At 44.3% G+C, this 14,973-nt stretch overlaps 5 protein-coding genes across 5 annotated transcripts; 3 read left to right on the top strand and 2 right to left on the bottom strand.

Annotated features, from left to right (window-relative positions):
* Positions 1–253: 253 nt before the first annotated feature.
* On the top strand, positions 254–1,236 carry SAMD00019534_069860 (hypothetical protein; the record flags this gene model as incomplete). The annotated part of the gene is made up of 3 exons (XM_012898098.1): positions 254–284; positions 353–491; positions 555–1,236. 3 exons carry the CDS (start codon positions 254–256, stop codon positions 1,234–1,236), a joined length of 852 nt encoding a protein of 283 aa, XP_012753552.1.
* Positions 1,237–1,499: 263 nt separating this feature from the next.
* SAMD00019534_069850 (hypothetical protein) lies at positions 1,500–2,760 on the top strand (the record flags this gene model as incomplete). The annotated part of the gene is made up of 3 exons (XM_012898097.1): positions 1,500–2,377; positions 2,454–2,577; positions 2,650–2,760. The coding sequence occupies 3 exons, from the start codon at positions 1,500–1,502 to the stop codon at positions 2,758–2,760; spliced, it is 1,113 nt and encodes a 370-aa protein (XP_012753551.1).
* Positions 2,761–3,020: 260 nt separating this feature from the next.
* On the bottom strand, positions 3,021–4,543 carry SAMD00019534_069840 (hypothetical protein; the record flags this gene model as incomplete). The annotated part of the gene is made up of 5 exons (XM_012898096.1): positions 3,021–3,372; positions 3,443–3,624; positions 3,693–3,794; positions 3,870–4,397; positions 4,469–4,543. The coding sequence occupies 5 exons, from the start codon at positions 4,541–4,543 to the stop codon at positions 3,021–3,023; spliced, it is 1,239 nt and encodes a 412-aa protein (XP_012753550.1).
* A 185-nt stretch (positions 4,544–4,728) lies between these two features.
* On the top strand, positions 4,729–6,189 carry SAMD00019534_069830 (hypothetical protein; the record flags this gene model as incomplete). Its single annotated transcript, XM_012898095.1, has 2 exons — positions 4,729–4,980; positions 5,044–6,189. 2 exons carry the CDS (start codon positions 4,729–4,731, stop codon positions 6,187–6,189), a joined length of 1,398 nt encoding a protein of 465 aa, XP_012753549.1.
* A 30-nt stretch (positions 6,190–6,219) lies between these two features.
* On the bottom strand, positions 6,220–9,687 carry SAMD00019534_069820 (hypothetical protein; the record flags this gene model as incomplete). Its single annotated transcript, XM_012898094.1, has 3 exons — positions 6,220–6,606; positions 6,680–7,528; positions 7,591–9,687. The coding sequence occupies 3 exons, from the start codon at positions 9,685–9,687 to the stop codon at positions 6,220–6,222; spliced, it is 3,333 nt and encodes a 1,110-aa protein (XP_012753548.1).
* Positions 9,688–14,973: the final 5,286 nt, after the last annotated feature.

The raw sequence follows: 14,973 nt of genomic DNA, 5'->3' as shown, positions 1-14,973 counted from the left end.
CCCCCCCCCCCCCCCCCCCAGTGTATCATATTGAGTGCCAAAGTAGAACAGGTGCGCACTTCTCAATTATATGATGATGTTATATTGATGCATTTAAGCCTTGCTGGTTATTATTATTATTATTGCGTACATTCACATCAAATATATATATATACTGCAAATATAACTACTTATATACACACTTAGGAAATAATATATATATATTTGATATAAATTGGGTTATGGTTGCAATATTGTTATACCAAACACAACAATGTTGTCTCCTTTAAAAGTTCATATACAAGGTATTGATCAATACAATCATTCATTCATTCATATACTCACTCACAAACTCATCAAACAAAACAACTAGTTGTCGAGGCAAAGGATTTGAAGAAGAGAGAGTTTGGCAAATATGATCCATATGTTGAGGTTAGACATTTGAATAGTGTCAGAATGACAAAGGTTATAAAGAATAATCAATCTCCAGTTTGGAATGATTCCTTCGATTTGTAAGTTGTAGTATAGGAATCGAATAGCCAGTAGCATACTAATCACATACATAACATTGACAGCAATGTGGACATACTAAACTCACCAATAATATTATTGGTATGGGATAAGGAGATATTGTTCTTTGGCGATAACCTCATTGGTTGTGTTGTGTTGGAATTACCAAAGCTCAGATTCGAAGAGAGTGCTGGAATATATAGTGTGGATGTTTGGACACCCATCCAGAGACTTGGTAAACCTGATCCAGTGCGTGGCAGGCTACACGTTAAACTACAGTGTCGCAACTCAATGGAGATACTCAATGACGATTGGTATCTACTTGGTGGCGACCACGACTCTGATGTCTGCGACAAGGTTTACATTGGTGATGACACCAGCACCACCACCTGTCAAGAGACATTACGACCGCCTCCCAGCAAGAAAGAGCGTGCATTGTTGGATGATTCAGCTCCATCATCATCTTGTTCAACTTTACTGAATGACATTGGTATCGACTCGTCATCCAGGACATTGTTGATCAGTGATCATGACATGCTCTCACATTGCATCATTTGTGACAGGAAGGATCAACCTACCAACCTATTTCTCATGGAGGAATGTCTGCACAACATCTGCCGAAGATGTCTAGTTGGCGGCATTCGCCAGCAGCTGCGTTCCACCGACTCCAACTTTACCTGTATATACAAGACCTGTACATTTAAACTCCAACCAACTCTTTACAAAGTAAGTTTATGTTTGTGTTGACTCAACAACAACATCATTTCTGTTCCTTGACTAACACTATTGTGATGGTTCACTATTGATTAATCAGGTACTCTTGGAGAAGTCTGAATATGATATTTATTTAACAAGAACACTGGAATCCTTCATTGGCACCAGTTCCAACTACTTTAAATGTCCATCATGCAAGGTGGTCTACGAGAAACATCAACAACAACAAATAGAAGTACAGCCATCTTYCCAGCAATCGAGCATCAGTCCACTTACTCTCTCCAAGTGGTCAGAAGATGAGCGAAGAGGGTGCCAAACATCGCGATGAATACCGATATAGGTGTGCACCTTGCAACATTGACTTTTGTGTCGGTTGCAACATTACACCCTACCACTACAACTTCAACTGCGCCGACTACAAGCAGTATCTAGAGGCCAAGAAGTGTCGATTCTGCAAGGAGTCACTGCATGGAGTCACCCTGAATAGTGACGTTGCCCCAGGCCACGTCAACGTGTGCCAGTCTCCAGAGTGTCAAGAAAAGATGAGTCTCAGCTGTGGCAAGGTGTTGCCATGTGGTCACAACTGTCTGGGTGTCCACGGAGAGAGGACTTGTCCACCATGCTTCAAACAGAAGTGTCATCCCAAGAAGATCAAAGTGCCAAGCTCAAACGACTACTGCAACATATGTTATGTCGAGGATCTCTCATGTGCACCATGTTTGTTGCTCGAGTGTGGCCATGCCTTCCACTCACAGTGCATCAAGAGCCGTCTACAACCCAAGCAGAGCGGTCCTCGTCTGAGTTTCAAGCATCTCGACTGTCCCCTCTGCAACAGACAGATGAAGCACGTTCAGTTGAAGGAGTTGACGGCCGAGTCGATAAGGCTGCGCGACATTGTCCAGGCCAAGGCATCACAGCGACTGATCTTTGAAGGACTGAACAAGACCAAAGAGTTGGAGTGCAAGAGTTCCAAATGGTATAGGAACCCCGAGGGCTACGCCATGCATCACTACTCCTACTACATGTGCTTCAAGTGTCGCAATCCATACTTTGCCGGACAGGTTCGATGTGAGCAGGATCAAGCCTACGATGACTTCAACCCAGAAGAGTTAATATGTGGCTCATGCAAGGGAGAGAACTTCCAGCAATGCAATATCCATGGATGGGATTTCATGTATGTATCATTTAGAGCTTGGACTTGGACTTGGACTAGGACTTGGATGATACTAACATACATACATCATTAATAGGGAGTTTAAGTGTCACTTTTGTTGTTCCATCGCTCAATGGTATTGCTGGGGCAAGGTACACTTCTGCGATGACTGTCATACCAAACAACAAAAGGGTGACTACCTTACAAAGAAGCCAAAGAATGTATGTATTGTTGGAACTAACATGACTACCATCACATCCAACCATGGTTATTAACTTCCAATCACACAATAGATGATACCAGAGTGCCCTGGAATAGAGAAATGTCCATTGAAGATAGCACATCCACATTGTGAGGAGTTCATTCTTGGTTGTACCATCTGCAAGAACATCAAGGACTTCTAGGTCATGATTTTATATTGTTCGATCGACTGCACTCAGTCATTCTTTTCCAGATGAGCTGGATCAAGGCCCCTGGAAAGTTAATAAATGTATATATTTCGCTTGGCACTCATACTCCAATGTTAAGGGGTATTGATCGTTGCCTCGTATTGTCAATATGTAGACAGGCTGGCTGCCTTTTGATGATGTTTATTATTGTGTTGGGTTGTTGGTACTCGTTGTTGTTGTTGATCGATCAGTTTGTTGTGTGCGCGCTCGTTATCCTATCCAACGACAATCTTTCCTTTTGCTTGTCTCTTCTTCAACAGAGCCTTGTACTCCTTGTCGTCTCTCTTGCGCTGCTCCTCTGGGGTGAGCTTGGCGATCTTCTCCTTCTCCTTCTGCTCCTTCTCAAACTTCTTCTTTTGTGCTTGCTCCTGTCTCTCGAGATGCTGTTGCTTGAACAATTCCTCACGCTCCTTGGCTCTCAACTTCTCAGCCTTGGCTTTGTACTGAGGTGGGAGCTTAACATTGGCAATGTAGTCAATGTACTGCAGTGCCATTGATGTCAATGGTTGGATCTTGTCCATATCCTTGACGCTTGGCAACTTGTACGAGAATGACAATGTTTTTGGACTATTGATTGATTGGATGAATGTTAGTTATGTCGTTGGAGTGATAGTAGGTAGGGTGGCAGTATACCTACTACTTTGGATTGATCAATGAGTGATCGGTAAAGTGCATTGACTCGAAGAAGTTCTCGTGGCTGTTGAGTGTGGCTGCGATCTCTGGCTTGAGAAGAAGAGTTGGGAGACACTCTGTATCAGAGAGTACAGCATATGTGCTGTTGAGGCCATATGGCAGAGCTTGCTTGGAGCAGAACAATGACTAGTAATGTTCATCAATGTCAGTTATCAATCAATCAATCAAACCATCCATTCATCAATTATACATACAACATCATTGTTGTCGCTCTTAAACTTCTTGAAGCTCTTGTTCTTGATAACAGCAAAGATCATTGGCTCCATGACATCGCTGTTCAATGCAATCTCTATAGACTGTTGCATTGATTGATTGATTGTTAGCACAATGAGAGAGAGAGAGGGAGAAGATAACATTCTCACAATACTTACGATACGATCTGGATCGGCATATCCAACCAAGTCCATAATGACATGGAAGAGGTCTTGACGCTTCTTAAGAGTAAGGGTGACTTGGGCACCTTGGCAGTTGACACGACCACTGCATGTGAAGACGTAGGTGTTTGGATCCACTTTGATGATGACGTAGCTCTGCTTGTCGCCGAGGTAGGTGAAGTTGGACTCAAACAGTGGACGGAAACGACGTCCCCAGATGGTGACGAGCTCCTGGTTGGTCTTCTTTCCGACAAAGTAGTTGATTCCATAACCAATGATGAATGCCACGAACGAGATCTCCATGAACCAATTATTCTGCTTCTTCACTGCTGATGCCGACTCTTTTGATTCTTGTGAGGCATTAGCAGCAGTATCCGATGTTGTTGCGCTTGATCCACTCTCTGTATTCTCCTCTTCATAGACCTGCTCCTCATATTGCTGCTCCAACTCTTCATTGATTATATTCATTGGCTCAACACCTTCGAATTCATCCTCATCAAACTCTACCATATGCTTTGCGATGTTCTAAGTATGTTGATATTGTTAGACTTTTACCGTTGACTTCTTAAATCATGATTCATTATTTGAACACTTACAACTTGACATATTGATATATGTACTAGCAATGCCAGTACAATTGTTGCTAGCAACAATAATGATTTGCTGTTCATCTTATATATCTGTAGATGTTATTATGTGTGAGAATGCGATTGACAAACGAATCATTCTTGTGACTCACATCTTGTGTTGTTCAGTTTGATGTTCAAAATGAATGTGAATATTGGGGTCAACTTGACTTGTCACTCACTTCATCAATCAATCAATCATAGATAGATAGATAGATAGATATCAAACAATGAGCTTAATTAGAACTATATCAGGTGTTAGAGGTGTAAATGGTGTTACATTGACACCAAACATCATTGTAGATCATATCGTTGCCTTTACAAGATTGCTTGAGTCACCACCTTACAATCAATCACAAAAGACTATTGTTGTTGGTCGTGACTCTCGTGTATCTGGTCCATGGATCGAAATGTTGGTCAATGGAACATTGGTATCATGTGGATACCATGTCATTCATATCGATATTGCAACCACTCCAACTGTATGTCTCTCACTCTAATCAATCAATCAATCATCCTGAACTAATCAATCAAATGTTATATAGGTCCAATTCATTGTACAACAAACCAACTCGTCCGGTGGTATTGTAATCACCAGTAGCCACAATCCAATCGAGTGGAATGGATTGAAGTTTGTTGGACATGATGGTTTGTTCATTTCACCAGAGGGTTGTGAGAGATTGTTCCAACTGGCCGACCAGAAGGCCCCAATCGAGAGGTTCGCCACATACGACAAGCTTGGACACGTCACCAAGAGGTCTGACTCCAACCAGAACCATCTGGACGCCATCTTTAAGCTGCCCTACATCAACTTGGACAAGATCCGTCAGATGAAGTTCAAGGTGTGTCTGGACAGTGTCAATGGTGCAGGTGGTCCCATCATGACCTCCTTGTTGAATCAGCTGGGCTGCAGCGTCCATGGAATCAACATCGAGCCAACTGGCGTCTTTGCTCACACGCCCGAACCAGTGCCCGCCAACTTGGGTCAGCTATGCGAGTCGGTCAAGCAGCAGGGTGCGGACTTTGGTATTGCCGTCGATCCAGACGTTGATCGTTGTGTGTTCATCGATGAAAATGGCCAGCCACTGGGCGAAGAGTACACTCTGGCGTTTGCCGTTGAGTTTATGCTTGGAGAGGTGGGACGCAAGGGCGTCGTCTGCAAGAATCTATCATCATCTCGTGTCCTCGATGACATTGCCAAGAAGTACGGCTCCACTGTGGTCTGTGCACCAGTCGGTGAGATCCAGGTTGCCCAGCGTATGGTCCAACAGAACGCCGTCATTGGAGGTGAGGGCAACGGTGGTGTGATGCTGCCAGACATTCACATTGGACGTGATGCACCCGTGGCCGCAGTGTTGGCCCTTCAGCTTCTGGCCAACCGTTGCGCTCGCAAGATCTCACAGTTCAAGGCCACTCTGCCCCAGTACGAGATCGTCAAGTTGAAGGCAGCCATCGAGGGATTGGACCCAGACGCAATTCTCTCGGCCTACAAGACACAGTACAGAGGCAAGGAGGGCGTGATCGTCAACGAAGAGGATGGTCTCAAGATTGATGCTCCCGAGTGGTGGGTCCACTTGCGCAAGTCAAACACCGAGCACATCATTCGTGTGATTGCCGAGGCCAAGACCGTTGAGGAGGCTACAGCAATTGCCAACAAGTTTATTCAAGAGATTGAGTCCAGCAGGAAATAAAGTGATCAGTGTTGTTTGTATGTTTCTAACTCAAGACTTGCGCTTGGAAATGAGGTAGTTGTTCTCCAATGACTTTCTGTTGGTCACACTGTCGTAGACAGGGTTTCCGAGAGCGGTGAGCAACTTCTGGAGCGAGTCTACACCATCAGATGGTTTGAGCTCGATCAGTTTGGACAGTAGTAGGTCATATGGGATCATATCGACAAGAGTGGCTCTGTTAATACGACCACCCTTTCCATCGGATATGGTAGGGTTCAACATGTCCCATGTTGCAGCGGCCGTTCTGTAGAACAATTGCCATTGAGTGCCCTTCACCTGTGGTCTAGTCTCCTTGTAAGTAACAATATTGGTCATGTTGGGGAAATATTGAACGACACATTGATCAAAGGCAGTGGTCTTGTCTTGGATTGGAGGGAACTGTGTGTACAAGTGGAATGATTCCATGTCAGTATATATGATCACCTCACGGATAAAGACAATCAATACCTACAGAGTTGTGGATGTACTTGGAAATGGCGTAGAGGACTCCATTGGCCCAGTTTGGTAGGTTGTTGTCGATGATATAGATTACCTCTGATTGTGGACGGTAGCTTGATTGTTGGTAGACATAGGATATAACTACATCATATGCCAGCTCCTCCTCACACTTGGTGGCAACCTTGCGAGTTGTATACTTTCCAGTTACAGATGGAACCTGGGCCGATGGATTGATGATGTATTGGATAGGTGGCAACATACTTGGCATCTCAGTAAGTCTACTTCTCACATCCTTGGTATAAGAGATCACCTGAAGGTCATTGATTCCTTGAGTCTCAAAGCTGCGAGTGGCAAATGGAGACATGTACGGCTGTTCATAGTTGGTGGGATAGAGGACTGGTGCCTGGGATGGTTGAGACTCTGGCATGGGGGTGCGACGAGCAAGCTTGCGGTCACACACTTCATCAGGGTACTGTGAAGGTTGGTAATCACATATTGATGCAATGCTCGAGTCGTGGGCGATATAGTTAACGGCGACAGTATCGTCGGCAACATATCCCTTGATGCTGGGCTGTGGTGGAATGTTTCCGAGGTCAAGAGCTTCAGGTCCTACTTTGGACATTGATGTCCTCATCACAGGGATTTCAGCTACAATATCTTGAGGACTTCCAAGAGTGCTCTCATTTGCAACACCAAAGTATCTTGGAAGTCTTGATGAGATTGTTCCATTGACTGAATCCATCACCTCAAATGTGATATCATTAGTCCAATCATTCCTGTTGATCTTTAGAGGTTGGGTAACAGAGTTGATAAAGTATTGGGCATCAGTACCAGGTCTCTGAGTTGTTTTTGAACCAGCATTCTTAATTTGATTGATTGATTGATTAGTATTGAACAGCCAATGAACATTTGTATAATACATACGATTGAGTTATACTCTCGAACCATTCTGTTGAATTGGTAGGACAGAGTTGGATGTTGGAAACAAAGTGCACCTCCTCCTCGGATACCTTGACCATTGTGTCTGTTGGAGTCACCAACACAGAACATGTTCTCATTTGGTGCACGGACATTATCACCAACGGCAGGATACACTGGGAATCCCATCTTGGAATGATCATTGGTTCGGCCAGAGAATATGTACTCTTTGTAGGTGAAAGTGCCGTTCCTCGGGTTCCATACTCTCTCGGACAGGTTTGGTGGGAGATAGAGCGAACCAACATTGATCACAGAGTTGGTGGGCGACATCTGATACATACCAATGGCATAGAAGAACTCAATGAACATCATGCGCTGGTAGTGATCTGCTACTACCATCCAAGTGTCCACACCCTCATAGACATTTGATCGCTCATTTTTTGCAATGAATGGACTGAGTTTGGAAGTCGCCTCATCACTGATGGGTGGGAACTTGGCCTTGTTCAGCTCGATCGATGTCTTCATAAAGTAATTGGCAACCATGCCACTGATGTTGATGTTAGGCGAGACCCAGTGACAGATATTGTTAAGGTTGGTCTCTTTGGCAACGACATCCTGACAGGCATCATGGAAACAATCTTGGGTGCATTGTGGCGGGCCATTGGGGCCAGGAACACGAGCTGGTAGGCTCTCCCATTCAGTCATGTAGTCATAGAAGTAGGGGTACTGGTTCTTTGTGTTATCATCCCACTTAGAGAGATCTGGAGCCTTGTAGTTCTGATCAATCAGACCTGCATCATTGTGAATGATGTAGTCGAATTGAGTCTCAATGTCATCCCATTGGTAGCAGAAGAAGTGTTGACTGTACCTTGGTGAGCCAAGCCATTTGATTCCATCGTTGATACCATAAAAAGTATTACCAGTTCCTGTGAATCCTGGGAATACCGGGTTGGAGTGCATCACTGTGATTCCACGGTACTTTTTTGTGGCTGGGTCTTGTTCAAACAGAATGAAGCTCTTTAGATGTCCATGACCATGCTTGGGTGATTGTGGGTTTGTTCTTGATCCAGCGGCGTCACGTCCACCAAGCTGATCATTGAAGAACATGTAGTAATAATCTGGGTACTGGTCATAGGTGGCGGCAAGTGCACTGTATGGTCCGGATGTCACACCAGCAAGGTTATCATGCTTTGCCAGTTCATCCATCGTGTTGTCAATGTAGAGATATGAGTTGTTCTGAGTCATCCTAAGCTTGTAGCTGAACCACCAATCCACAGGAGGGTTGGAGCCATCTTCATTGGGTGGACCACGGCAACTTAGACCAGTGCTGTGGAATGTTACCTTGTTTACTGATGCAACTGGTTGTCCTCCATTTGATTTTCCAGACACCTTGATGACAACTGGTTTGTCACCTGCCTCTTCCATTGGAGGAACTAGGCACTGGATAAGTTGCATTCCATTATCCTTTCCAATGATCACAGGGTTGGTACACGGGACGTCTCCAACCAAGACTGAGTTGCTCTCCACTGTTTCTCCAAAGTCATTGCCAAAGAGAGTGATCGTAGTAGGTCTCATTTGATTTCCAAAAGCAGGTTCAATGTGATCGAGGTTGGGTCCAATGTATTCAATCAAGAATGGCGAGGTGTAGATGGTATCATTGGCCAGGACATTGACTTCATACTGGCCAGGGGTGTTGGGAGGGATTGGACATGTAATTTGAGTGGGCTCAAAAGTGCATCCAGTGACTACGGTATCCTTGATCATCACCTTGTTTGCCACATCGAGATGGGTACCAACAATTGTGAGCACTCCGCCTCCAGCTGGAATATTGGAAGTCTGGGACTGTCCAGTCATGGAAAGATCAAAGTAGGTGAACTCAAGATTGGTGGTATAGCTCTTTCCATTGACCTCGAATGTGATTGGAACTGCTCCAATATGCATGGATGTTGGCGCTTTGCATGCGAGATGTTCCACATCGTGCTTCATGAGGATCGAGCACTGAAGGCCATCGACAAACACTTTGGTATTGGTGGCCTCATTAGTTCCTTCAGTTGGTTTCGGGAAGTTGATGAATGAGAGTAGGATTGGAGTATGGGCATTCATAAATCCAGTTGCAGGTCTAACAGAAGTTAACTCAGGGATGAGAATAGGCGTCTCAGTTGGGGTTGGAGTAGGAGGTTGAGTTGGCGGCTGAGTAGGGGGTTGGGTAGGAGATTGAGTTGGCGTTTGAGTAGGAGGTTCAGTTGGAGGCTGAGTTTGATCATTAGTTGTTTGAGCAGGTTCTATTGATTGAATAAAGAGAAGAAGAATTAGTATTTGATTTGTTTATCTATAGATGAAGAATACATACTGTAGACAAGGAGATTGATATCATCTTTGACAGGTTGGGCACCAATGATCATGTCCAATGGTAACAATTGTTGATGGCCAACAATATCATCAAGTAACAATGTACACTTGACCATAGTATCACTTAACAATACTACATTGTTACATTGTCTACCTCCAAATGCAATTATTATGTTGCCAGAAGGCAACAAATATTGTCCAGTAAGTAGAATATCATGACTTGCTCCTGGCAACACAATAACTTTTGGCTCAATACTGGTAATAATTGGTTCTATACTCAGTGAATAAATATTAGTATTTGTTAAATAATACATATCTAAATATAAACAACTATACTTACCAACAAAGGTCAATTGATTATTGGATATGGCCTTTACACCATTGGGCAAGGTAACTCCGACTTGAGTCACTCCAGTTCCTGAGGGGACATTACCCATTGCACAGATTATTGTTGTTCTGGTGAAACTTTGAACAATACATGGCGTATCTCCATAGACAACAGATGGGGCGGCATCATATTGAGAACTTCTAAAGTTCCTACCAGTGATGGTCATCAAATGTCCGTTGGCCTGAGGGTAGAATGTATCCGGAGTGAAGCTCTCAATCACAAGGTCTACAAGGTTTACAAAATGTTGTCAATATCTGAAAGTCATCATAATCCGAGTTGCCAATTCAAGTACTTACTAATAAACTTTAGTTCACGACTATACAGGGTGACTCCATTGTAGGAGATGACTAAGGTGAAACCTGTGAATTCTCCATTGCAACAGTTCTCTGGCTTGGGTGGGACGAGGAAGTAGAAGTTTGTTCCATCGGTGTTGAGTAGTTGGAGCTTGATCCTATAGTCACTGTTCTCATAGACGATCTGAGCATCCATTGGTACGGTAAAGCCTTGACCGACTACAACAATGAATGAACCTCCGTCAGCGGCAGCAAATGGTGGAGACACACTTATTATTGACTGAGCATGGACTTGACTATCCGTGGCTAAGACCATGAATAATGACCCTAGCAAGAGTATCAAGTGTACTCTATGCATCTGTGGTGTTGTAGTTGTTGTTGTTGAGGAAGTTAATGTTAATAAATAAATAAATAATATAGATCCAAGGTAGTAATAGGTAATAATAGTAGTAGTAATAATAGCAAATGATAACAATATATTCAATCGTTGACTAGTCTACTATCCACTTACCCAACTTCATTGTACATTGACCACTCTATGCTCATATGCATTATAGATGTTTGGTGCTCAAGATGATCATGATGAATATGAATGTGTTAGATCCATCCAACAAACACTTAAATCAATCTTATGCCTCAGCTGCCTATGACCATCAACAAAATTGATCATCATCACTAAGGAGGAAACAAATCTCCCTCCCTTGCTACGCACAGTGTTTTGAAGAATGAGAGTGTTACCTCACTTTATGTTGAGAGAGATGACCAAAGGGGGTAGAGCATTATTACAATATATATATATATTTAGATGTTATTGGCAACATCTGAACTAGTTTTATTTTCATGTAACATTGGTAGCAATCACAGAGATGGATCATGTTAAAATCGAGTCAGAGTGGAAGAGAGGGATTGAAGGCATTAAATAACCAAAAATGACACCCAATGTATTCATATGTGAACATCGCCCAAACTCCATGGCAAATATTCAATGGACATATTTATTGTTATTTAAAAATAGTACTCTTTAAAGCTTAAAGGAGTCCTTAAACTATAGTACATCCATAAGATTGAATATTTAGTATCATTTATTGAACAATAATATTGGCTTCTTCTGTTAAGTTAAATATATATTATCCTGGGGGATATATATATATCAGTGACAATAAAGACAACTCATTCCATGGCAATATTTAAAGAGTACACAAGTGAGGAATCTATATAACTCATTGCCCAACAACTCGTGTTGCTGGATCGAAAACTGGTGCAGGTCTACCTCACCTCATTGAGGACGGATGATCGATCGGCATTTATCAATTGTTCAGAACTTGTTTGGGACCCTAGTTATCGATCAAACAATTTTCACGAGCAATCAATTAAATCTCCAGTATGTTATAAACATCAATCAATCAATCAAGCTCAAGATATACATTTATTTGATCGACCATAGATTTAAAAGACTATGACTATGAGAAACAACAACAATAATAACAAACACAGTAGTGATGTATTGTAACCATGTCACTCTTAGAGTCTTAAGTCTTTCATTGTTACAGTTCCTTCAATCTGCGTTGAATAGCTTGGTTCATCATGTACCTTTGAGAGTATCCCTCGGAGCGGTTACTCTCAAGGAACTCCACGATTGATTGATGTCCAAGGCATGACGCCATGTCCAGCGCTTCTGTTGTGCATCCCTCTGTTCTGTTGCCGTGAAGGAACTTGACGACGGAAAAATGACCATTCCTTGCAGCCATGTCCATTGCATTGGCTGTGCATCCCTCTGTGCGATTAGAGTGGAGGAACTCGACCACTTCCAGGTGTCCATTTTCAGATGCCTCGTCCATTGCCTTGGTAGTGCATCCATCTGTTCGATTTTGATGCAGATGCTGGACCATCTGCAAAGACCCTCGCCCAGCGGCTTTGTCCATTGTTATCTTGGTGCATCCTTCTGCTCGGTGCGTCAGAAGGAATAGAACAACGTCAAAGGGTCCAAACATGATGGAGTTGTCGACTGCGTTCATTGTGCAGCCCTCTGTCCGGTTGAAGTGGAGGAATTCGACCAGGGGAAGGTTGCCATTGCTTGCGGCTCTGTCCATCAGAGATGCCGTGCATCCCTCTGTGCGATTGTCGTGGAAGAAGCGAACGAGTCTCAAGGCGATGTCGTGGAAGAAGCGAACGAGCCTTAAGGCTCTCCACCTTCAGTTCGATGGGAATGGAGGAATTGTACAGTGCCGAGGTGACCCTCATTGGTGGCATTGTCCATCGCATCGGTTGTGCAGCCTTCTGTCCGGTTGAAGTGGAGGAACTCGACGATGGGAAGGTGCCCATTCTTGGCTGCCTGGTCCATCGCTTTGGTCGTGCATCCTTCGGTTCTTGTTGAGTGAAGATATTGAACCATAGCCAAGTGTCCATTCTGAGCTGCCAAGTCCATTGCCTCGGGGATGTCGCAGCACTCAGTGAAATTGGCGGCGAGGAACTTGAAGACTTCCAGGTGGCCATAGACAGCCGCCAGGTGCATTGCGTGCGTGGTTGTGGCACCTTCTATGCGGTGCAGATACTTGACAACGGAGAGGTTTCCATAGCTGGCAGCAGAGTTCTGATAGCAGTTTGGTTGGAAGGCTACTCCAAGTCTGTGCAGCATCTCGACGACTGGCAGGCATCCATGTGACACAGCGATCTGAAAGAGCTCTCCCATCCCGTACTCGCCAGGTCGCTCTCTGATCCATCGCTCTAGGAACGCAGAGTGAGCATAGTGCACCCTGATGAGCTTAGACAGAGGAACAACCCACCAGTCCTTCCCTTTGATCGGCCGGCATGAGTCTGTTCCTCTGTGTGGAGTATGATGTCGGTGCAGACCTCCCAGCTGTGCCCATATTGCAGCGGAGAGCAGCCTGTTGCCATAGATGCGAAAGAATAGCTTTGTCTTGACGTCGGAGATTAGTTCTATCTCTCTGATAATCTTCCTTGCCTTGGCTATATCATGTGATCGGTAAGTCAGTGGCAGTGAATCATCCACATGATGATATGTTGATGTTGATCATCACCGGTGCTAGTCTCGGAGGAGGAGCTAAAGACTACGCCGCTGCTAGTCTTTGCTAACAAACAGGATCTGCCCGGTGCGCTTACCGAGGCTCAGGTGTCTGAAGGTCTCAAGCTCAGCTCACTAAATAAATTGGCGTCATTGAAGAGGCGGGAAAATATATATAAGTTAACTTATATATATCGATTTTGAATTTTCTTGATTTTTTTCTTTCTTTTCTTTTCTACTGTAGGCCTCTGAATTCGGCCACCAAGTATTTGTTGATAGTTGGCGGCAGAGGCGGAAGACGGATGTCGGGGAGTTGAAGGATGTGATGCACACCAAGCATGCCAGTGGCGAGATCTTTACATATTTTTTGTAACATGAGGAACTTCCAGAGTCGAATGATTCGTTTTCCAAAGTGTTTTGATGTCGCTTCGCGCACTCAATCACTTCATTCGTTCATTCATAGACAGTGGGTCTTCAGTTACTAACTGTCATACTCTCAAGTGAACGTTCAATAATATTAAGAGTACATCTCTTTATATTAAACTTTTTTTCTTTTAGTTTAGTTTAATCACTCTACAGCGTATTGCTTTAAGTTCCTGGCCAGGACAATCACAGCTGTACTCTGTACATTCATTCTATGTCCTCATACAAGAATTCATCAGACGACTACGTCAAAAAAATTAGCTCATTAAGTCATGGCGACCTCGTCAAGAGATACTGCGAACTCGAGACCGTCAATGGTGAAATGGCGATCGAGCTCGAGGCATTGCGCAAATGCAAGGATAGACATGATCGCATGGAGGAGAAGGCGCAGCGCACGTCGGAGAAATATCGCGCCTCTCGTGCCCGTGAGGCCAAGCTTCTTGACGACAATGTGGAGTTAGTCAGGGACCTCCGGACTACGCTCAATGAACTCAACGCGATGAGGGCTAAGGCCAACGCTGCCCCTGAAGAGCCGGTTGTTCTCCCCAGACCACTTGCCGTCCCTGCCAACGACGAGTTAGGCGCGAAGGTTCTCCAACTGATTGCTGGTCGCGCGAATGGGTGGACCGTTCCACCTCATGAATGCAACCAGGATATCTCCAACCTTCATCTTAGGTTTGCTGGTTTGTCCCCTCCACACGCCACCTCGCTTATCCAGACCACCTTCAACCTCCCGGCCGTGGATTGTTCCGAGGACATYATTGACCAAGCCTTCACGCACTTGAAGAAGCACAACGAGTTCTTCCGTGACGCCGTCACYCGCCTCATCGTCAGCCTCACCAAGGATGGTGTCAGCACCTTTGTGCCTCCCAAGACSGCCGACCAGTTCTGTGCGCTCGTCATSAAGAYGTGTT

The sequence above is a fragment of the Acytostelium subglobosum genome (assembly GCF_000787575.1).
Source record: "Acytostelium subglobosum LB1 DNA, scaffold: scaffold13, whole genome shotgun sequence".
Lineage (NCBI taxonomy): Eukaryota > Evosea > Eumycetozoa > Acytosteliales > Acytosteliaceae > Acytostelium > Acytostelium subglobosum.
The sequence above is the reverse complement of the archived record's forward strand: the minus strand, read 5'-3'. Positions and strand labels throughout refer to the sequence as shown.